General features: G+C 40.6%; 1 protein-coding gene across 2 annotated transcripts in view; it reads right to left on the bottom strand.

The window, feature by feature from the left end:
• Positions 1-834: 834 nt before the first annotated feature.
• GAD1 (glutamate decarboxylase 1) overlaps positions 835-24,945 on the bottom strand; it is a gene marked incomplete at both ends in the record, with an annotated part of 35,929 nt that continues 11,818 nt past the window's right edge. The window contains 12 exons of one of the 2 annotated variants that reach the window (XM_081142697.1): positions 835-1,008; positions 1,790-1,879; positions 3,162-3,269; positions 5,215-5,364; positions 6,435-6,513; positions 8,194-8,258; positions 9,397-9,513; positions 10,780-10,834; positions 11,055-11,134; positions 11,219-11,334; positions 12,492-12,604; positions 19,419-19,509. In XM_081142697.1, coding sequence (XP_080998823.1) covers positions 835-1,008; positions 1,790-1,879; positions 3,162-3,269; positions 5,215-5,364; positions 6,435-6,513; positions 8,194-8,258; positions 9,397-9,513; positions 10,780-10,834; positions 11,055-11,134; positions 11,219-11,334; positions 12,492-12,604; positions 19,419-19,509 — 1,238 coding nt within the window. Of the gene's footprint in view, positions 1,009-1,789; positions 1,880-3,161; positions 3,270-5,214; positions 5,365-6,434; positions 6,514-8,193; positions 8,259-9,396; positions 9,514-10,779; positions 10,835-11,054; positions 11,135-11,218; positions 11,335-12,491; positions 12,605-13,995; positions 14,033-19,418; positions 19,510-24,945 lie in introns of those variants that run through there. The other variant, XM_081142698.1, reaches the window with a different exon arrangement.

The raw sequence follows: 24,945 nt of genomic DNA on the forward strand, positions 1-24,945 counted from the left end.
TTCTCTTTGGCTCACAAATGCACGAAAATACCATAAACAGTTTTCAGAACTTACTGCATTAATATATAAATAAGATACATTACGAATGGGAAGAAAATACAAGACACCTCTTTAACACGGTAAATCTCTGAATATAAATAAGCAAATATTTCATTTACCCACAATTAAACAGTCATTTAAATCAGTACATGTGTTTTTCCCTCCCGCCCAAAGGTCAGACAACAAAGATGTGCACAATCGACACAAAGTAATCTCTAAAAATACAGCAACAATACACCTATAACAAGGACTTTGCTACTATTTTTCCCTAACAGGATACTAATGGGGAGGGTGTGACTCTTGTCATCAGGTGGTGCCTTTCTCATCCGTCATCACTTTAGGTGGGAAAAACAATGACAACAAGGTCAACTCCTGCTAACAGGACTTCCCTTGGTTCCTACAACATGACATCTTGAGCAACATCTTTCCTGGGGTTGGTGGGCGAGCTGGTTTGCAGCATGTTTGGCCCATCAGGTAAAGTTAATTGTCTTGGAGTGGGAACATGCTGTGATCTATTACTAACATCCGCTCACTATACATATATATATATATATATATATATGTAGAGAGAGGTATATATAACTGTACATATAGATTGTGTTCCTAATGTGCAACTTTTTAAAAAGAACATTATTTCCTGCTAACTATCACAAGCGTAAGTAAGGATTTAACAGTATTCTTCAAGATATTGTATTTTCCCTCAGTGAAATGGCCTATTGTTTTAGCAACTTATAGAGGTTGTTCTAGAGTGCCAGAGGGAACAGGAATCCCCATAAATTCATGTTCTATGGGCGATTAAAGATCCTGGCCCAGTCTTTCTATCTCCTCGATGAGGAAGTCGATGTCAGACTGGGTAGCAGCTGGGTTGGAGATGACCATCCGGAAGAAGTTGGCCTTGTCCCCCTGAGGCTGGTAGCCAACCATGGTCGTGCCGGACTCCATCATCAGAGCTTTGATTTTTGGAGCCACCTTGTGATGGAAACACAAAACAAAACTCAAGACTGGTATTAACACCACTCCTTTTAACAATGCAACCTGTTTCTTGGTTGGGAAAAAAAGGCAGTTTGCTTTTTACTCTTTGTGTTTACACTGATGTAAAGACAAAGAAATATTTTACATCTAGGTTTCTTCAGTGGCTAAGACCTAATGACTGAGTCTTCCCAGTCATAAATTCCCTCAGAAAATACTGTGCAACTGAATTTTGAAAGTCAGTTAAAAAACAATGATAACAAAATCAAAATAAAAAAACAAAAACTCTTATGGGCAGCCACACAAATTAAGGCTGCCAGGCACACAAACTGGCCCAGAGACTGCTCAATGAATATCTGTTGAATGGTTGGATGAATGAAACATTATATAAATGAAATAAACCAACATGTATCAATCATATGTCAACTAGATATAGAAATCAACAATCAGAATGAATCAGAGTAGCCTTTAACTTAGTAGAAGATATTTTAACAGACATAGTTCAATATGGAAGTTCCTAAGAATATGTTAGGATTCAACTGCCCTGCACACAGCTGCTTCTTCAATGAAGAAACCAGCCTCAGACAGGAACACAGAGCTCCCTGTTGTATCTGAACCACAGCAAGGGGACAATCCAGACCCAAGAAGAACGTAACAAGATGGCTCCCCACCACCCCAAGTCTTTCATTTTTATTTCTCCCCCATTAGAAAGACACACTAGATGTTTGGACTGGCCAGAGAAATGCAAAGTGTCAGAGGAGACCAAGGAGAGATGCCATACCCTGTGTAGTCTTTCCCGCCGCTCGGGGCCATCCGGCATGCCCCGGAGGCTTTGTGGAATGTACCAGAAACAGACGTTCGTGTGCTCGGGCTGCAGAGATTTTCACAAACAAGCAAACACACCAAACAAAACAGGAAATTGTGAGAACTAGCGAGAAGGCTTCTCCCAAACCCCTATGGACCTTGGTGGGATTCTCCCTTTCCAAACACAAAGAACCAAAACCAAAACAAAAACATTGAAATGTTAAAAATAATTACATTTGGGTAGTTTTTAAAAAGGGTATTATCCATCTTGCCATTTCGTAGTTCCTCATATCTAGAAGATGCCTGAAACAATTCTTTTATTGTTAAGCGAGTATTTCGCTGAGCTTATACACTGAGACTGAATCTTTCCTTGATGCCTCAGGGCCGTCATAAGGACCATTAACACGGGTTCTGCCCTGTACAACAGGGCCAACTGACACCTAGGACTCTAGTGTCCCTCCCCTGGAGGCTCCTATGCTTTTCAGTTTCTCTGTATTCTGGCTACAGTTTTGCAGTTTCCTTCCTAGTTGCCATTTGCCACCATTGTGCCTGCCTCTGACTGGCTTGAGATATCACATTTGTCTTTAATCTGCTAACGGAAAGTTTAAAACAGTGTAAATGACCAGAGTGAGGTCCCTGAGCGAAAGGCACGGGCACTGTGCCGCCGGTCTGAGCTGCTCAGGGCTCTTCTGCGGTTGGTGACTGTCCAGCAAATGCACTAAGCAGGTGGTGTCATACTGGGTTATGAGGGGATCTTCTTTTCTTCAACAGCAGAAGCTTTCTTTACCTACTGCGAGCTCCATCAGGGCAGAGACGGTCACTACTTTATAGAGTTTTGGTCACTGCTCTGTAACAGCTCCTGGCATGGGGCCTGGCACACAGCAGGCACTTGGTCAACACTGGTGTGACAAGTGCTGCATTGTGCACCATGTGGGCATGAACTCAGGGCAGGGACGATTGTACCTCGCTCTCCTCATAATGAATCTATGTAAAGCAGGACTTCATTTCAGAACTAGCCTTGGGAGACAAGGGTATACCTACCCTATAAGCTTCTGGAAACTGAGAAATAATTTATCCTGAGGGTTCAACACGATAAGACCACCCCAAAATAATAACGGATTCAGACCTGCCAAGGAAAGACCTCTTGTCTGCAAAGAGGTGGAGGGGAAAATTCATTCCAGTGCTACTGGGAGAAAAGTTCACGGACACAGAGAGAATTAAATGAATAGTGCATAAGGATGAAAATTCTGAAACAGCTTTTGGCAACATGGGAAAATATGGCTTTAGGAGCTTCCCTCAAAAGACTTTCTGGAAATGCGGAACATCTATAGTCCGCGATGACAACTTACCTCACCATTGAAGACCATCTCAAATTCTTCTCTGTTTTTAATCTTGGCATAGAGGTACTCAGCCAGTTCCAAGCATCTGTTGATCTGATTTTCAAATCCCACTGTTCCCTTTTTTTTTTTTAATAAAAAAAAAAAAGTTTGTTGGTGAGAGGTTGTCTTTCCCTGTGATGGGCATTTGGAAAGGCTATGCTGTCCTTGTCTATTGGAAATCAACTAAGAATATCCTTGGAGATGGTTTGGAAGAAGCATCTGACTGCGCACAGCTTATTCAAAGCTCTGCGGGCAAACAGGGAAACATGCCCGCTCTCTGTTGAAGGCACTCTCGTCTTACTCAGTTCACAACTGTAATTGGGCCACCATTAAAATGAGCACAAAGACTGAGGTTAAACAATAAGAAACTGTAATAGCACTGCGACAGAATAATTTTAATGTCTACTGAATCCAATTCTAAAAATTGGTGTTTATACCTTCTATGGTTTTTTATTTCACTTTTCTAGCAATTCATCTTTATTGTATTGGTCTATAGATTTAAAAAACCCAACTGGCTCTTTACCACAGATAGTTTGAGAAACACTCCTTTAGAACCCAGCTTCCCCAGCAGTAAGTCCTGGTCAAACAAGTCCGCCACACTCGCAGGCAGGCTGCCTTCTACACAGCACAGCTTTATCCCTTCGCGGTGGCAGGCAGGCAGGCGGATGGGAAAGCCACTGGTCTCAGTGCATGCCCTGAGACTGCAATAGCTCCAACTATTGACAAACTGGTTGAGCACGAGTTTCAAAAGCCAGCATGGCTGATTAATAACAGCAGTGTGGAGGTTGTTGAGTGGGTCAGTGTTAACAAGAGCAGATGTACAAGGCTGGCTCGTGGATTGCTAACGGGCCTGGGTGAAGGCCAACCCTGGCAAAGCAGCAGTCACTGCCAGGCGTACACCCCGGCCAAGCCACTTTCCACTTGGGGAGTAAGCCTGCACCAGGGTTCCACTCCAGCAACCAATTCACTAGGAGTCAAACTGCCAGCAGATTGTTCAAGGGGTTATTTTTAGGCAAAAGAAAGATGGGCATTACTGACACAGTATGGTTATTATATTTCTAAATGATAGGGCTCTTTCCCTCGTTGCTTATGGCTATTTATATGCTTAAAATGCCTATAAGTCCTTTATGGTAGACATCAAATTCAGACTATTTTCTAAATAAAGACAAAATGGCTTAATGAGGGGGGAAACTAATAATCTGTCAAATTCTTCCTACGGAGGAAATATTTGACTAGATATTTCATTGGAAAGCCTTGTTTTTTATTAGGCAGACCCTATCTTAATCACAGAAATTATTAAAGTTAATTTACAGTAGGTAAATAAAAATAATAGAAGTGGTATACAGCTGTGAAATAAAAATTGCCTTTACCTGATTGCATAGAAGTACTTTTGAAACAAATAGTCAAATGGTAATCCTCCCCCTCACCCATATTTTGGGGCAAATTCCAACAGTTTGCTTTTTTTCTAGACACAGAAGTATAACCTGAAAGGTTGATGAATGCAGATCCAGCATTCAGTCTAGCAGTAGGATTTCTCAGAATAAAGCATGTATTTTTCATAATGGTTATCAAGTACAAAAAATGGGAGAGCCATTATTTAAATAGAACTTAAAACTGTCAAATATATCCCAGGACTTGAGGCTTCATAAAGGAATTCAGGGTTCTGTACACAATAATGCAGTAATTTTATCTTTATCTCTTTCTCTACATCAGCATTAAATAACTTCAGCATCCCTAAGGATTGATGTGGAAGTCTGTATCTTGGAATTATTTTTAGTTATTATAAGACAAAGTTATAAGAGAACTTCATGCTAATCAAACTGAAGAGACTGAATGTAGGAAGGGAAAATTTGACATGAGAAATAAAGTGATTTCATTCATAAAGAAAATACAGTTAACTCAATTATCCAGATACTGATTGAACACAGTAGTGAGTTACTGTGATACATCTTTGCCTCTCTTTTGCCAGCCAGCCTGTGCAAATTACATTTCTGCTCTATTTCCAGAATCCCATTTTTCGTACCTTTGCTTTCCACATCAGCCAGAACTTGAAAATGTCCACGTGACGGCCACACTGAATTGCCTTGTCCCCAGTGTCATAGGAGACATCATATTGCTTGTCTGGCTGGAAGAGGTAGCCTGCACACATCTGGTTGCATCCCTGGAGTATCCCCTACAGTGGAAATCAGGACAGGAGTGCATCTAATCACAGGTCAGACATGTGGATGGCTTTGAGCAGGGCTGCGTGGGCTTGGGCTCACATGCAACCTTTCTAAGGTCTTACGAGGTCTTGCGCTTGTTCTCAGGTTCTTACCTAAAGCCACTCCTGGAAAAACCTTTACCCTTTTCCCTCTGTCACTCTGATTAGAAAATAACCGTTTGTCTCAGATGCCAACAACAAGGGCTTCACCATCCCTCTGAGGGGCATTTGGAAATGTGTGTGGGTGTTCTGGGCTGTTTCAAGTCTGAGAAGTGCTATGGCATTCAGTGGGCAGGGGATAAAAACTTCCGGCGGTGGGTGGGACAGTGTCATGTTGTGAAGAATTTTCCTCCCCAAAAGCATCCCCTAAAATGTCTTTCCATCTTTTCCAGGATCTCCTATGAAGTCAGCAGGCACTCTAATTTAGGAGTGGAGTGAAGAGCTCGTGCAGGTTCTGGCTCCTATAGGTTGGTGACAGACTCTGGAATGGCTCAGGAAGCAAAAGTTTTCCTTCAAGGACAAGGTCCTATTATTAGATGCTTCTAGAAGGAAATACACTACTAGTTCATTTACAGAAGCTTTTGGTCAACAGTCCTTGTTACTCTGAGTTGACATTTGTAACATGTAAAGGCCAACTTTATCTCAGCTCTTGGGACCACAAATTCGTGCCAAGAACTTAAAAGTATGTTCCAGTGACCCACTTTATAGTCCTCACTGAGGTGAGAGTTGGTACTCCAATTGCTCTCACTTTTGTTTGTACAAACATGAAGGAATGAAATGAAATAATACCTTTATAGTTTCTGTCACTGGCAGGGCCCTGAGCACTGACCAAGGAAGGGCAGCAGAAAGCAAGAGCCTCGAGGAGGCACGGGGTTAGCTGAAGACTAACAGGTAAGGGCAGGAAAGAAGAGCAATGGTGGTCCTAACAGAGCAGTCAACCGTGTGAGTTTGTCACCAAGTACTGTCAAAAGACCCCATGTTTTCCTCTTGTGCCTGCTAATGGATGTGCAGGCCACCAGCTCATCTCTGGAGAGAGTACAGACCTTTTCCTTGACGAGAATGGCAGAGCATTGCAGAAGCACGCCCATCATCTTGTGAGGGTTCCAGGTCACTGAGCACGCCCTGAAACACAGGATACTCAGAAGGTGCAGGAGTCAGCAAGAGGTGACTGTCCTCTTAAGGAAAACACCACCCACTGCAAACCAAGTCAGTCCACATTTTTTATGCCTAGCCCCCTAAACTGACTGACCAAGTGGTAAACAATTGTTTTGTAGGCAGTTTCAGGGGACTAAGTTGCAGATTGCCTCTTCTAAACAACTGCTGTTAGTAACAGCTAACATTTGTGAAGACCTTACTATGTGTCCTACTATTGTGGAAGCTTCCCAGGCCTTATGGCAGTGTGACGTCATGGTTAAAAACTCCAGTCTGGAGTCAAATTGTCTGAATCTGAATCCTGGCTCTGACATTTGCTAGTTTGGGCAAGTTACACAACTTCTCTGTGCCTCAGTTTTCCCATCTGTAAAATGGGAAGTATTTGTCACAGGACTGAATAAAGGAGAAAAGGCTAATAAATACATATTGCTAATAACTGTGCTTGGAATACTTAATTTTCACAACAATAGTATGATGTAGGAATTATTGCCTATTTTAGATGGAGAAACTGAGGCACAAAAGGATTAAATACATTACCCAAAGTCACACAGCTAGGAAGTGTTGGAGCCAAGTCCAGGGGGTCGGACTGCACAGCCTGCCTCCTAGGCAACAGACTCTGGCTTCTCTTGCCTTCCAGTTCTTATCTATAAAATGGGCAGGCAATGCTGACCTGCCTACTTATGACGTAGTATGAAGAGTGACACTTAAAAGCAAGGATCAATTAGACAGTTCTAGACTTTGATGGCTTGCAGCTTTGTTTTAAATGCTAAATGAACACGACACTGCCAGGTTAGGCTGCAGTGATAGCTTAACAAGCACGGTCTCCTAGCAACCGCATTACTCGGACACAATTAAATGGCCAAGCAGCACACTAGCCAGGACATTATGGAAACTAAGTAAAATGTATGACGATTAAAACTTGGGTAACTTTCTTCGACAGTTTACAGAACCCTTCCCATGGCCTGGCCCCCAGCTGGGCTCTGCTCTGTAATCCTGTGGAGGATCTTCTCTCCGTCAGGGCAACTGACTCCGAATCATACTGACCCTGCTCTCCCGAAAGCTAATCTTTGCTGTGAATTTTTAACCTCTCCATCTTGCCTATGTCTTTTAGAGGGAAAATAATTCAGTGTATATATGACAACAGGGTGTACACTGTGTTCCAAAGATAAGAGAGAAAGGCCTGAAGTCCTGTCCCCCTAAGTGTACAATAAAGAAAACCTTTGTGAAGAGACCTACAATAAGTTCTAAGGAAAGTTGACTAAGTGCTTATCTCACTAAAATGCATCAGTGAGTCAAGACATATTTAAAAGCTATCACCCCTGAGTCATTAAATATTATATTTAGATCTCACAAAACGCCTTAAATTAAGTGGGGGTTTTTGAATGTCCTAAAGGTCTGAAGTAAATGATTCTTTGCTGCTACAAATGGAAAGTAACTTAAGACATGATATGGATTCAATTTCCTCCAGAAGACATACATGCTTTAAAATGCCTGATGAGAAAAAGGCTAGTGCAAAATGTTTCAAGTTTTCCTACACTCAAGGATGGAAAATGAAAATTGCCTGAGATATCTAAAGTACAGTTGACCTGGCTCATCTCTATTTAATAGATTATCCTCCGATGAAAGGAGGCCCCAGACTCTGGCCCTTACCTTTCTATGCCACTGAGTTTATGGCGGTGCTTCCTGGACATGAGCAGCCCACCGCCCCAGGCAGCCTGTGAGGACAGAGAAAGAAGAGGGAGGTGGCCAGCCATGACATTTAAGAATTCACACCAGTCACTCCACACCTCTACTAAAACATGAGAAAGTAAATGGTGAAAGACATAAGGTTTTCTGACAAAAGGAACCCACACTGTGCAACCAGTGGTTGTTGTAATTAACTCATTTGTCACGTCTTCAAAAGTTCCTCCAGGTTAAGTCAGAGTAGCTATGAGTGATACAGGTAAGTCTGGTCTGAGCCTGTGGTGCGGAGACCCAAAGGCCTAAAGTTCTCTGAAAGGCAGAGACAGACACTGAGTGAGCCCCCAGGGCGGCTCTGGAAGTGACACAAAAGACTGGAGCCTGCCATCTGATTCTCCAGAGGGTAGGATTCTAAGGGCTTCTGCAAGCTCAGAAAGCAGCAGCCCTGCCAGGCTTGGACATCCTACCACCAGCTCCTGCAACATCAAGACATTTTTGTGGGCACCCTGGTGCCTAGGTTTACAGAATCGCTTGGGACTCCCCATGACACAAGAACAGTCTTTGTCAATCATTTATTCAATAGTACCGCAGATTACCCAACTGTCCAGTTGTGAGAAGCTATATCCATAAGAGAAAGAAGTGAGAAAAAAGGAAAAAAACACAGTTACACATGTGAAAATGTATTTTTTGTGTTCCAGGAAAAATTTGGGACTAAATCTCTTAGCTGGTAACACCTTCCATATATAGTCTGATTTCTCCTACAGGCACCAGATATGCATTTTTTTAGAAAAGTGTCATAGGTGGCTGACTGAAGGCAGCTAACTGAGCATCCAGATTCAGGGCCACTTTCTATACACTATGTCTTATGTTTTTTGCCTCTGAAATCAGTTATATTTCTCTCTGTAGCTATTTACCCAGACAAAAGCTACCTGGGAAGGTGATAGAGACCATATTCTAAAATGAATCACAGAAGACAGCAACTGGCCATCAGGGAATGGATGAGTCCCAGGGGATGTATAGGCCTGTGGTATGTCCAGTTGTGAATGGCCGGCTAGAGCCAGGGAGAAGTGGAACTAATGTGGTGTGGAGAGAGCCAGCTGGGGCCGTGGGAGAGGCTTGAGGCAAATCACAAAGCAGAGCTGCTTCACCCCCACCCTGAGTTATAGCACTTACATCGACATGTAGCCAAAGGTTGTATTTCTCGCATATATCTGCAATCTCCTGTATCGGATCAAAGGCTCCATAAACAGTCGTGCCAGCAGTTGCATTGACATAAAGAGGAACATATCCCTATGAGGCAAGAGAGACAGGCTGATTAGTCTTTTTAACCTTTCTCCTTTCCACAAGAAGTAGATGAATTGCAGTAGCATTTATTCACGTATCAGCTGTGGTATCGGACACTGTATCTGGCAGTATTCTTTGTTGGTACATTTGCTCATTCATTCATTTATTCAACAAATAATTTTTGAGTGACATTTATGTGCCAAGCCCTGTTGTAGATGCGGGAAATACAGCAGTGAGTAAAACAGATGAAGACTTCTGTCCTTGTGGAGTTGACATTCTAGTGGGCAGTGATAGACAGCAAACAAAATCCGATAAGCAAAATACACAGCATGTTTAATATTGACAAGGTCTATGGTGAACAACAAAGCAGGGAAGAGTAATGGTAAGCTTAAAGTGCTAGGCAAGTAGCTCTGAATATCATCTGGACATTGCTGTTTTTAGAAGCTGTGTTATTCTAAGTGTACTGATGTGATAATAAACCGAAGCATTGTTTGGCTATTTAAAACCAGCCTATACATTGTTTCAGTAATAGTGGACTCAGTAAAATTTTGATGTGAACAAAAAGTAAACGAGGAAGTAGAGTCAGACAGACTTGGGGAAATCTGTGAGTCCTGGATTTTATTGAAACTCAGCTGCACCTCTGCTCCTTGCTCAGTCCTAACGACATTTTCATCCATCTCCCCTACTGAGACCCCAGCAAACAACCACAGTTAGAAAAGGGGGTACAAGACTGTAACCAAAACAACAAGTTGGTAAGTGCCTGACAGCAACCTAACGTGCCTTGTGGATACATGTGTTCTATGAAATTTTTTTGTTTAATAGACTTTACTGAGGCTGATTCACCAAGTCTCATGGGCCATCTGTCAGGGCATGGAAGTACCTTGTTAAACAGAATCCTAAACTAAAATGATACTTGTTAAAATGAGATTATACCTAACAAGTACTAAGTGAAAACCTCCATAGCTGTATCTTCATGGTGTTTGGGTAGTGGATTTATGGAAGTACATCAAACTAATCATTTGGCACAATTAAGATAGGACAAAAGGTTTAAGGACTGAATTTTTCATTTTTCAAAAAAACTGATATGGTACAGACACAGCTTTAAAGACAAATCATCTCAGAAGTCAGAAATAAATACCTGAGAATAGAATTTTAAATACACAATAAAATAATTTCTTGTATTAGCAAAGATTTTGCTGTCTACAACAGACAGACAATATTTTCAAAAATCTGTATTCATCAGACAATTTAGAGGTACCATAGAATATATACCTTTTGCTTGGCTTCAAGAATTTTTGCCTCTAAATCAGCAGGAATTATTTTCCCCCTGTAATTATAAAAGGAGAGAAATGAAAATGAGGAATCAATGAGACTGCACATGAAAAAAACTTCAGCTGCAGCAAAAAGTAATTTAATCGGATATTTTCAACAGACCATTAGCAGCTTGGCACACTGTACTGAGTCAGTCCTTAAGCACAATAAAACAAATTTAACAGATGAACACATTTAATACATCAAGAACCTAATAGTCACTCTCCCCTGCCTACCTTTCATTGCACTTTATCAAAATCACATTGTCGGTTCCAAAGCCAAGCGCAGCCCCGGCCTTTTTGATGGAGTAGTGGCTCTGCAACAAACAGAGGCTCGGGGTTAGACGCTCGGAAGTCCCTCGGGGGACACCACAGTCCGCGAGCAAGAGCACCCCACTCACATGTTCGGAGGTGAAGAGGACCAGCTTGGGCACGGCCGCCATGCCCTGGGTCTTGACCTCGGGGAAGAACTTGTAGCGCGCGGCCATGATGCTGTACATGTTGGAGATGGCTCCCCCTGTGGGCAAGCACACGCAGGGCGCCGCAGCGCTGGGTACCCTCCTACCCGCGAGGCAAGGGAGGTCAGGGAGGGGCAAGGGCAGCTTCCTGATGGGCTCTGATGGCCTCCCTATGGCCAGGGCTTCCTGCGGCCCTTGCCCTGGGAGTCCGGTGGCCACGCTCCTTGCCAAAGCCATCAGGCGGTTTGGCTGGAGGTGAGTCGCATCCTCCAGGGCCCACCCCACCTGAAGCCTCCACAGAAATACAAGAGGTGGCGGTGGCTGTAAAGAGAGGTGAGTTCCAACTTCCCTGCTCCCGCTCTCAGCTCAGTCTACTCGCTGAGCAGAGATGAATGTGGTCCCCGAGTCAGGAAGACAGAGAGAGAGGGGGTGATGGAGCCTACCGAGGGCAACGGTGACGTTGCCTGGAGGCTCCTCGAAGGACAGCCCAACTGAGTCACTTAGGAGAGCGCTGAGCTGATTAAAGTAAAACCAAATTTGTGTTCACTGAGACAAAGACACAAGGAGAACTGAGGTAACTAGGTGTACCTGGCCAACACAAACTAATCACTTTTGCATCAATTACCCGACAATGAAAAGGCAAATCGGTGGTCGGCTTGAATTGCCTTGACAATTGCAATTCTTATGTCTTTTCTTCCCCTTGTACACAATCACCTTTGACACCATCCCAAACTCCTTCCTACCTCCAAGAGCATCTGTCCTTGTTTGTAAAATTCTTATATCTATATTGAACTAGGGATTCAAAGCAGACAAACTATTTTGGCAGAAATCGATTAGTTAATTGATAATCTTGATTCACTGATCCTTAGCTTAATCTAACCGATGCTGACATGCCGGAGTTATTTAGCATAATTTAGACACAGCCTTTGTCAGTTTGGACAGGGTTAGTTAGGCACAGCCTTTGTTGCCTAGAACATATAGAATGTAGTGTTCTTGCTAGACTTCACCCTGACAAAGATAGGAAGGCAGAATATAAATATATATATGTATATGTGTGTGTATATATGAAAAAATATACATATGTGTGTGTATATATATATATTTAAAGGCCATTATTCTTCTACAAACTCACTCTGTGGTTAGTGTTCTCAAAAGGGTTCTAAGGATTCATACTACAAACCTGGAGGAGAGTCAGGGAAGGAGAACAGAAACTTACCAGGAGAAAATATCCCATCACCATCTTTATTTGACCATCCAACTATCTCTCTCATCTTCTTAAGAGTTATTTGCTCCATAAGGACAAATACTGGAGCAATTTCATAAGTAAACCTGGAAAGGTGGTAAAAATGAATGAAAATAAAGAAATCAACTACTTATTTGAGGAACACAGATGATTGGTTTAGTATTTGTACTTGGGATCTAAAAAAAGAGGTTCAAAGCCACTAAAAATTCATTTCCTGGATATGCGTTAAGTCACCAATCAAAATGTCAGACACCAGCCTGGGTTACCAAAAGAGGGGGCTGAAGTTCATGCTCTGTGATTCTTCATCAACAAAATAGATTCTCATCTAAGTGGAATGTCTTAGGTGTGGTCCACTCAGAGAAACAGAATGAAAGAAACTGACTTTTCTGGGTCCCTTTCACCTCTAAGATTGTAGGATGATGCAAATGTTAATTGAGAAAAATGTATTCTCAGTTCTATATAAAATTGGTTTGCAACATGAAAAAAACACACCTGACCGCCAATTTCACACTTGTAGAATTTATAAAAACGAGAGCCAAACTCTGTCTTTGAAAAACAATGTAAACATCTGGAAGCTAACTGTGAAGATAATTGGAAATATTGACCCAGGTCTTAAAGATCTCAATATAATTATCTACATGGTTTTCCTACTAAGAATCCCCAAGGACAGCTATGTTTCTATAGTTCTCTTTAGTCAATATCTGTCAAGAATAATTATAAGTGATGATTTTCTAATTACCAATTATAAATAACAAGAAGATGGTCAATTGGCATAAACAGCTAATTGTGGGCATTAGATATCCTAGTAGGTTAGCTTTGTCTTCTAACAAACTGATTTAAAAGCAGCAAGCCATGCTCTTCTCAAAACAAGGCACAGTCTGATAGACCAGTCATTGAAACAAGATCGTGGTGCCAAGCATAGGGCTTAAGAGAAATCAAAGAAGGTGCATCCACAGAAAATTGAGCCAGAAAACAAAGACATTTACTGACTCTGAGGCTCTTTGTCTTTCTTCTTTTTGTTGGAGTCTGTGGGCTTGGCTCAGATCATGCTCACTGAAGAGAGATGCCTAGATTGACTCAGCCGAGTGATGTGGGGAGACTTTACCATTGGATAGGGAGATTGAGCTGAATGCCAATGCTGAGGACTAATGGGAATTCTTGCTGGCTTAATGATTTAGAAAAGCTATTTGCAAGGATGAGATAACAATTGTATATAAGACACATGTGAAGCTACTAAGTTTTAATCATGAAGAAAAAAGCAATCAAATTAATCACATGGCTGCAAAAGAGGGCAAAAAGATCCTGGAGGGTCCTCAGGATACTTCTGTTGGTAGAAGAATTTTGTTTCCAAAAAGAGTATGTCCATTTTCCTTAGGAGGACCCTTGAAATTTAGGAGGAAGACCCTTGGAAATCATGTGTTCAGTTACCATCACCTCTGGAGGTCACAATCATGCTTTGGTTCTGCTCTGAGCCCCATCACCGTAGCAACCAACACTCCCTCATGTCTGATGGCCTGATAAAGGAAGAAGAAGAGAAGGATTCCTGGTTTAGCCTGTGCTGCTGAGTGTACCAAGAGTCAAACTCATGATGTGCATCTAACCATTCTTGAACAAATGTGTTAATAGTGCCATTGACTTTTGGAAAGGTTGGAATAGCAAACATGTTTGCATGGTGAATAGGTACTGGAGTCAGTCCGTGTGCTGGAATCTCATGTAGGCAAGGAACACGGAATTGTACACAATAGTATCAGAACTTTACCAAGGGTTGGATGGAAGCTGAGTTGGAGTCAAAACAGTGTTAGATGGCCAGGAAGGAACCACATGGGGAAGGGAGAAGGGATGGGACTGAAGGCCAGGGGTTGGTCTAATTCATGATCTGAATCAATTTAGGCCCCAGGTTTAGCCTTGGAATTAGTCTTCCTATTTAAGGACCAGGATTGCTCTCAGGACTGGGAGAAAGAGTCTAGAGAGTCTGATCATGAGACTATCTGATCTGATCTTTTTCAGATTCCTTATTTGTGCCAGGTACCTAATTCATAAACCTCTCTTTCAGTTCTGTTCAACAAATGCTTACTGAATGACTATTCTATTCTGTCAGGTGGCATCTTACGTCCTGAGAAGACAAAGATGGATGTTATAAGACATCATTCCCAACCCTGAGGAAGAAGCTTATGAGGATGAATCCAGCATCTGGTTCTTGGCCTTAGCTACATCCTGTTTGACATTTCTGCTTTGGTCTGAAGGACCAGTTATTTCATAGCTATGATCAAGCTTATATTGATTCATGACTTTAGTCCTGACATCTTCTCTTGGAAGAAGATAGGTTGGCCCATGGCTGTTGATCCTCAGCGAGGCCTGACAAATGGGCTGACATGGTGCCTGTTTCTGACATTTCTGTGGCCCTGCCTTCCCATCCTGGGCCATGCTTACAACTGGTAGTCTGCCTGCACCCAAAACCTTATAGAAGGCCTTGAAGCTCACTCTACAGCAGTGATTCCTAACTTAATTGGGATCACAGACCCCTTTAGGACTCCTACTATGGTCCCCCTTCCCAGGAAGAAAATGAGGACATGTACATCATTTGGTATACAATTGTAGGAAACACCCCTTTTGCAAACTGGATTCCAGTCAGGTACCCCTTCCCTAAACGACAGACAAAAGCAGATAAAGTCAAGAGATCAGAAGTCAAATATGGATTCAGAAGAAGCTGGTTAGATGCTAGAGTTAGAGTACAAGACTGTATTTCAGAATCAGAGAACAAGAAACTAAACCTGCAAAAAAGCTCTGAGTTGAAGCATAAGAACATGGGGTTGGAAGTAAGGATGTAGAACAGTCATGAGTGACACTGAAGGAGACCACTGGGCCTCTTTCTATATTCTGAGTAGGGTAGTAAGTCAGCCCTTTTTTTGTGGCTCAACTCACCTTTCCAGAGGGATTCACTCAGAACCCAAGCAAACTGATTAAAAACTATATTTCTCTGTGGCAGAGTCTGCTGGTTGCTAACCAGTATCAATCTTCTCTTGCTTCATTCAGTTTTATTTGGGGTGGAAATTCACCCAGATCAGACTACATTTTCTAGCCTCCCTAGATGGGACTAAGTTCTGGCTAAACAGCTGCCGTGGGAAAGGTGTGGAACTTCTGAAGTTTCTTGGAAGGAAAGAGTGTGTTCCCCTTTTGCCCTTCCTCCCTCCCTCCCTCAGTCCCCTCCCTCTTTCCTGAGGTCTGAAACAGGGATGTGATGCTAGAGATCCAGCAGCTGGCCTGCGCCATCAGGTGACTGACTCTGAGGACAAAAGCCACCTGCTACCATAGGGGTGAAAAAGGCACAAGGAATCTGGGTCCCTGGTGACTGCCAAACTGGAAACTTCTTTAATGAAGAAGTTTTCTATGTTGACCATCTTGACACTCCTCTTAGATTTCTCCTTACAGATGTGGCAGGTGGCCTTTCTTCACCTTAGAAGCTAACACACCTGAGGGGAGCTTAGTGAGCCCTTCTGGTGTCCAGAGAGAGGAGAAACAGAAACAAAAGAGCCTGGAGGCTGAAGGGAGGGGTCTCGAATGACAATGGTGACCTGCAGGGTGGCTGCCTTTCCTCGAGCCCTGCACCCTGCATACACTAGGCACTTAAGACCGGTGCCTTTTTCAGTCTTCAGAACTACTCTGCAAAATGGATATAATTATCCCCCATTTTCCTGAAGGAGAAACCAAGGTTCAGAAAAATTCAGTGATTTGTTTTAAGATCTCACAGTATGTTTCGGAGTCAGAATTCCAAGTCCTTTACATCACAGCTGCTTTCCTATGACAAACGAGAGCTGCTTGCTGCAGGCTCCTAACAGCCTGCCCAATAGTATAAAATGACTGATAACTCCCATAGGAAATTTCTCCTGCGTAACTTCTATGAAAATAAAGCACTAGAGTGTTGAAATTATAACCTCATAACACAAGGGCTGGGCTGGGTCTCACCGTAAAGGTTATGTATTGTGCTCGGTTACTTGTGGGCAGGCTACTGTTTACACTTGTGCACGGCTCAACCTGCACAGTTGTGCTCTGTGGCCCTGTTTTGGAAGAAAAGAGTTGTACATGTCATGGACAACTACATATTTGTGAAGCTTTCTTTGGATCTTCACTGGGTCCTTGCTTGGAAGAATATATTTCAAAGATATGCGCACAGGCAGGTATAAATGCATGAACATAAATGTTCTTTTTATTCCAAAAGTCAGATACCTAACACATTGCCACTTGCATTAGGATAGTGGACATTTCTTTTTAAAAGACTATGCTGAGGAATAGTTATTATTTTATATTACCGGTGCCACCCAAACTTAATGATAGTCCGGGTCAAACAAATGAGTGTATCGCTAATTCCAACTCTGCGAAAGAAAGAGCCCTTTGCCATCCCTTCTCAGACTGATTTGAACACTGTTCCCAGTTGGAGGAGAAACTGTCACAGGGGAGCACATTTCTGCATAAGCTCCTGACAGTGCTGCCACGTTTCATGATCTTCCAGGGGAACTGGCTTAGAATAATTTCTAGATAATAGTTATGCCTTCTTCAGACAATGCCTTGTCTCCTACTGACAGAAGCTATTTCACTATTTTAAATAACCTTCTCTATTGATCTGTTGGAATCGGATCATATTTTATACACATCCATTGTTCAGTACAGCTGCAATTACTATGTGCCATGTAGTTGGTCTGGCCTTGACCTCAGATGGCTGGGACATATTTTAGTGTTTCATGGCTGAGCTGAGGTGAGGGAAGAATATGGGACTTTGATTTTTATGAACCCATACAAACAAGGAGAGTTTGTGCGAACTCTCTAGTTGAAGAAAAGCCTTTCAGGAGAATATCTGGTTATAAATGGTTCAACCTTGAGATTGGGCTATATATATTAGGAAATTGCAGCTGAGAGTCCTACACAATACACACTTAAGGCTCTGGGTAAATGCAGGGCCTATATTAATATGGGAATTTGGGGCTTAATAGATATGCTTCTTTTACACTATTTATTCTCACTTATTTTCCAAATAGTTAAGTATTTTTAAAAGCTGTACTTTCTAATGAAAATTATTCCGTAGTGTGAAATGCTCCAATTAAGCATTAGTGTCTTTTCAAGTTATAATTAGTACATCACGATGTCTGTGCTTGCTGATATATTTTTATCTCATAAATCATATTACAGTAATAATTGCAAAGGCAAGTGTTTTGTTTGAAGAGACCATACCAGCAATTGTATCTTTGACCTGAATTCCTCTCTGCCCTTTGCAGCCTCAGCGATCTGACATGGACACTCTGTGAAGTTAACCATGACTTGCGAGCAGGGAGCATGAAAACCATTTTCAATTTCAATCAATTTAATTTTTTATGCCTTTTAGCAGGAAAGGCTTCACTTGTCACTTTTGCTTTTAAAAATTTGTCATTGTTGCTTTAAATTAGCAAACAAAGCAAGAAACTAAATCAATAGAAACTTTTCTGAATGTAGTTAAGTATTTTGTGTCACAGCATTAAACAGCTTTGGAACACACACGATTCAATAAGTAATTTTAAAGCGCTCTCTCAGGTTTCGTGGTTGGGAGAAAAACAGAGTACCTTGAACTTTAACAACTTACATTCTATCTTTATGTCAATCAGAATTTCTCATTTTAAACAATACCACCCTTTCACTTAAATTTATTTTTAAAATCTGCTTTACCATGAACTTAAAAAGTAAATGATTATTTTCTAAATATTTCCACAGTCACTAAAACTCATGTAATTCTTATGAAGTTATTTTAAAATTATTGTAAGAAACTTGTTTCATTATTTCTCCTGGATACTTTAACAAAATGTGGTGCCATTGTCTGGTTGTATAAATAGTGGTAAAACATAATTATAGTGTTGAGATCAAAGAGTACTCAGTAGGCCATGATGACACTACACCAACTTATCACCTGTCCTTGTCTCCAAAAAGGTAATGTGTATGTAGAGGAAACTGTGAGATGATTGCCAGAAGTCTACGTAGGTAGTACATGTGCCACCCCACCCTCCACCCAGCACCTGAGAGTAAATTTCATATAGATTTACAAGAACTTAGAAACAAACAAAGGTTTTGCCTACTTAAACAAGTATGAAAAAAAGTGAAATTCAGAAAAACAAACAATGATTTTGAAAGGAATATATCACTAGCAGCTGAATTTTGTTTTGGAATTTTTAAAATATATATATCTTTATTGATTTCAGGGAGAGGAAAGGGGGAGGCAGAGAGAGATAGAAACATCAATGATGAGAGAGTCATTGATCGGCTGCCTTCTGCGCGCCCCCGACTGGGATCGAGCCTGAAACCCAGGCATGTGCCCTGACTGGGAATTGAACCGTGATCTCCTGGATCCTAGGTTGATGCTCAACTACTGAGCCATGCCGTTTGGGCTGTTTTGGAATTTTTAGTGAAGCAATAATAGGTTGATCAAATTAGTCTGTGGATTTATGGCAGCTTTAACTATAAAGGAAATACAAATGAAACGTAAGGACCAATGTGCTTGGATGGGAAAATGGACCAAGATGGTACTCTAAAACATGACCTTTTTAGATACAGCATTAAGATATATGGAGTCTTTTAAACATGAAATTCACACTAAATTTTGAAAGCTTGATTATTCCTTATTAGTTATTCTTTTTTATAACTATGATTTTATTAAATTGCATCATTCAATTAAAAAATAGTTAATCAATTATCCACTACTAAATTATCCACTTATAAACCTACTAGATTTATAAGGTGATTAACCTAAAAGATTTAAAGAGAAAAGATGATTAGGGTAACTATAATAAAATTATTATAGAGCCATTGGAATTGAAATTTTAAAGTAACAAACCATAATCACACATCATGATTGTTTATATGAAAATAACATGAGGGACTTACATGTTGGTATTGGCAGTTGATGTCAGCCATTCACCGGCTAGTCCAATGATATCCAGTCCAGTGGAGAGCTGGTTGAAAAATCGAGGATGACCTAGAGAGGTAAGTAACAGGCAAGCTTCAAGGCAAACCCAGATTTTCCCAGCTACCTTCCAAGCAAAAGCCTGCTCCACTAGGGCCACACTGATGGGGCCGGGACTCCATCCCAATGATATAATGGGCTGCCCAAGGATATGGAGAAGGAAGATGGGGCTCACTCACCCCATACCAACTTTTAACATGAATGATGTCCCCCAAATTTTTATGTTTCTAAAGATCATGCTTTTACATTAAAAAAAAAACAAAAACCCAATGTCATGAAACTAATAATCTTTCCAATATCTTAATTTCCAGGTGAAATTCTTGTTGTATTTTTATTTTTACTTACAAATCAGGATGTAGTGGTCCTGATTTTCCTCATAAATGTTTCAACCTTCAATTTAACATCTCAAGGATTTAATCCCCAAATCAAGGTTTACTAATGGAGGAGAGGCTGCAGGCCTCAGAGAGAGTTTGTGGCTCTGTGGACCAAACCAAGTCCAGGGAATGTGCCAGCTACGATGCTGATGCTGAGGGCATCCCATCACTCTCTGGGTCTCTGTGTTAGTCAAATGCGACATCAAGCATTGGTGTGTTTGCCTATATAGAGTCGAGTGACCATTACACTAAATTTATTGCTGAGATGACCTGGCATCTCCTATGTGAAACAGGGGCAGACATAGCCTCATTCACTCACTGAGTTGTTGGTAAAATAATTGTTACTATTATGTAACTTTAAAGCCCTCTGCAACCCAGAGTATGCTTTCACAGGCTTTTTCTCAGCAAATTCAGGATTGTTGCCAAGTTTTGGCCAACTTGGCATTCATGGGAAAACTCAAGCCCACATCAGCCGGCTAGGCTTGGCTGTCCCAAAGGAGCCAACGTGATAGATTATCTAGAGGTATGTGACAGAGAACTGGTCTTAGAAAGATATGCTGACTGCTGTATTTCCAGTGGAAATTGCTTTTGCCTTTGAAATAACTGTCAGAAAGCTAGCGTTTGGATGTTCCTCTTCTAAGTCCCCTCTCTGAGAATGTCTGTTCTTTCCCACATGTGATGGGGACTCATTCGGAACATCTGGACTATTGCTTCTTATATCAGAACAGTCCAAGCCCTGCATCTCAACAGTCCTCAAAAAATAATACTGATCTTTAGAAAAAATAAAAACAGCATAAACATTAAGCGTAGTGTAAGTATGGAGTCAGATTCCAGACATTCATGTAGACTACTCTACACAGCTTAAACCAGCCTATTTCACTCTACTTTGCTCTGTGTCAACAGAATCTATCAGAGCTCCTGCAACATAATTTCGTTGAAATTCATTTAAAAATACACGCGATATCCATTTGAAAACTTTTAACACAAACTTTTCATTTTAATACAGGACTGAATAATAAATTCAATCACACTATTTGACAATGTATCAAACCACATGGCCTGGCAGAGACAAAAGATGTCAAAGATAGACAGACAGACTGACAGACATTTCCTCAAGTAAAAGTGAAACAGAATCTCATTCTCCATTAAAATATGAACGACAGGAATCCCCTTTACTTTTCTTCTATGGCTACAGCCTTATGCCCCCAACATCTTATACCGGAATTTATATCAAGTAACAAAATGACCTAGTTTAACTTTCAATTTCAACTCTCTATAGTCCATGAAAATAACAGATGACAGACGTTGTGCTGAGCAGCACATGGCCTAGAGTCAGGGAGGGAGAGAAAGAAAGAGTAATTTTTTAAAGTAAAGTTTTTGAACAAATAAACTTCAAGAAAGAAAAAGAAAGTTGGAAGGGAAAATCTACTTTGATTATGAGACATAACAAGGAACTGCAATGTGAGGCACTTATTTGGGTCCTGACTCAAATGAATGATAACAAAACAAAACATTTCTGCCCTGGCCGGTTTGGCTCAGTGGTTAAAGCGTCGGCCTGCGGACCGCAGGGTGCTTGGTTTGATTCTGGCCAAGGGCACGTACTTAGGTTGCGGGCTCCATCCCCAGTTGGGGCCCGTGCAGGAGGCAACCAATCGATGTGTCTCTCTCACATCGATGTTTCTCTCTCTCTGTCTCTCCCTTCCACTTTCTCTGAAAAGCAATGGAAAAAATGTCTTTGGGTGAGAATTTAAAAATTAAATAAATAAAAAATAAAAACAAAACCAAAACATTTCTGACACTCATGAGATATTGAAAATTTGAACACTGACTGAATATTTGACATTAAGGAACTGCAAATTCTGTGGGGTTTTGGATGTAATAATGATATTGTGATTATTTTTGTTTAAAGAGCCCTTGGTGATAAAAAGTACTTATGGATGAAATAATATTATGCCAGGGATGTGCTTCCATATAATACAGAAGAGGGGAGTGAGTGGGAGGAAAGGTAAAACAAAATTGGCAGGAGTTGATGATAGTTGAAGCTGGGTGTTGGGTATACAGAGCTCATTATACTATTCTACTTTTGTATAAATTTAAAATTTTCCATAATAAAATGTTAGAAAGAAAAATTAAGGAAGGGAAAGGTAAAACAAAATTGGCAGGAGTTGATGATAGTTGAAGCTGGGTGTTGGGTATACAGAGCTCATTATACTATTCTACTTTTGTATAAATTTAAAATTTTCCATAATAAAATGTTAGAAAGAAAAATTAAGGAAGTCAACATATTTACTCTGACTGAGGGCTGATTAGCATCTGTGTTGGTTCATGGACAATCTATATAAGTGTTTAGTTAATTTGTAGAGAAATCTCCAAATGCCATCATCATCCCTTCACACAGTGTACCCAGATCAGCATGTTTTCATTATTAAAACTTAATTTATTATTATGGCTGAGCATTAATATCCTTTTTAAAAAATTCTTCCACTGTGCGTAGTTATCTGTGGGGCTTATCCTACTGCTTTGGGATCTACATCTGAGTTAGAGACCAGCATCCAGGAGCTGTTTTCACATGGCAGCCACAGTACACTTTGCCAAGATCAACACCCTGAGACGCAGCAGAAGGTTTCACACCGTCTGGAAGACAGTAAACTCTATAGATGCAAATATCTGCTCCCAGAAGCTGCTCTGAAGAACAGGGATGGATGGCTGCAGGGTGAATATCTAAGTGAATTCATACACTGGACTAATAGGAGCCCATGCTTCAGAGGCCAGAAATAAACCCACATATATATGATCAACTAATATCTGACGGAGGGGGTAAGAACATACAATGGGGTAAAGACAGTCTATTCAATATGTGGTGTTGGAAATATTGGACAGATACATGCAAAAAAACGAAACTAGCCCACCTTCTTATATCACACACGAGGATAAACTCCAAATGGATTAAAGACTTAAATATAAGACTCAAAACACTAAATCTCCTAGAAGAAAACATAAACAGAAAAATTTCTGACATTTTTCTTAGCAATATTTTTTCTGACGTATCTCCTTGGGCAAGGGAAACAAAAGAAAAAAAATAAACAAATGGGTGTACATCGAACTAAAAAGTTTTTGCACAGCAAAGGAAACCATCAACAAAATGAAAAGACAACCTACTAAATGGAAGAAGATACATCCAATAAGGGGCTAATGTCCAAAATTTATACAGAACTCATACAACTAAACACCAAAAAAACAAACGTCCAATAAAAAGTGGGCAGAGGATCTGAATAGATACTTCTCCAAGAGAACATGCAGATGGTCAATGGACATATGAAAAGATGCTCAACATCACTAATCATCAGAGAAATGCAAATTAAAACCACAATGAGATATCATGCCACACCTGTCAGAATGACTATCATCAATAAATCAACAAACAACAAGCGTTGGTGAGGGTGTGGAGAAAGGGGAACCCGCGTGCACTGTTGGTGGGAATGCAGACTGATGCAGCCACTGTGGAAAACAATATGGAGGGGCCTGAAAAAATTTAAAATGGAGCTGCCCTATAACCAGCAATTCCACTTCTGGGTATATATCCAAAGAAATTTAAAACACTAATTTGAAAAACTATATGCACCCCTCTGTTATTGCAGTGTTATTTATAATAGCCAAGATATGGAAGCAACTCAAGTGACCATCAATAGACAAGTGGATAAAAAAAACTGGTACACATATATATATATAATATTCCATCATATATATATATAGATTAAAAAAACTGGTACATATATATATATATATATATATATATACACACACACACACACACACGTGTATATATATATATGTACCAGTTTTTTTTATCTATATATATATATAATGGAATATTACTTGGCCATAAAAAAGAATGAAATCTTACCATTTGCTATAGCATGGATTGACCTAGAGGTATATGCTAAGTGAAACAAGTACCATGATTTCACTTATATGTAGAATCTAAAGAACAAAATAAATGAACAAACAAAATAGAGACAGACTCATAGATACAGAGAACAGACTGATGGTTGCCAAATAGTTAAGGGTTTTGGGGTTTGGTGAAAAAGGTGAGGAGGTTAAGAAGTACATATTGTAGTTACAAAATAATCATAGAGATATAAAGTACAGCATAGGGAATATAGTCAATAATATTGTAATAACCATGTACAGTGCCAGGTAGATACTGGAAATACTGGGGGACTACTTTGTAAAGTATGTAACTGTCTAACCACTATGCTGTACTCCTGAAACTAATACAAAATAATATTGAATGTAAACTGTAATTGAAAAACAAAATTTAAAAAAAGAGTCCATGATGCTTTAGTTTTGTCGGCAATAGGAGTTGTTATTATGACAAATCCATGTATTTTTCTTTGAGGCACAACACTATTCTGGGCTTTAGTGATAAAAATACATGGTCTCATCTCTGACAAAGTGTATGTAGATTGAGCTGATGAAATAAAAAACGTTGGGCCAAAACAAGTCAAGCTAAAACATACACGGAGAGTTCTGACTTTTTTTTTTTTTTTAAATACATCTTTTTGATTTGAGAGGGAGAGAGAGAGATGGAAACATCAATGATTAGAGAGTCATTGATCAGCTGCAGCCCACAACCCGGGCATGTGCCCTGACCAGGAATCAAACCCTGATCGCCTGGATCCTAGGTCGACGCTTAGCCACTGTGCCACATCCGGCCGGGCGAGTTCTGACTTTTTAATCCAGCCACATAACACTACTTGACCTCTGTTAGAAATGGGTTCGCCATCAGACACCAAGGTGATATGTAACTGAATTGATGAGCATGCTTTTCTTTAAAAATGAAACACAGACTTTGTAATATAATTAAGTCGTGTCCATCCTACAATTATTCAAGGAAGCTACACTTCTTCCAGTGGTGTTGGCAGGCCTCAAACGCTGTTTAGGATTCTTTATTTAAAAATGCCTCTTTGGCCAGCCTCTTTATTTCATTATAACACTTTGTTTTTGACATCTAATAGCCTTACTCAGCTCTATCCACACCAACCTTCCCAGTCATACTTTCAAATGACTAGGA

Source organism: Miniopterus schreibersii, assembly GCF_964146895.1.
Source record: "Miniopterus schreibersii genome assembly, chromosome: 7".
In the NCBI taxonomy this organism is placed as follows: Eukaryota; Metazoa; Chordata; class Mammalia; order Chiroptera; family Miniopteridae; genus Miniopterus; species Miniopterus schreibersii.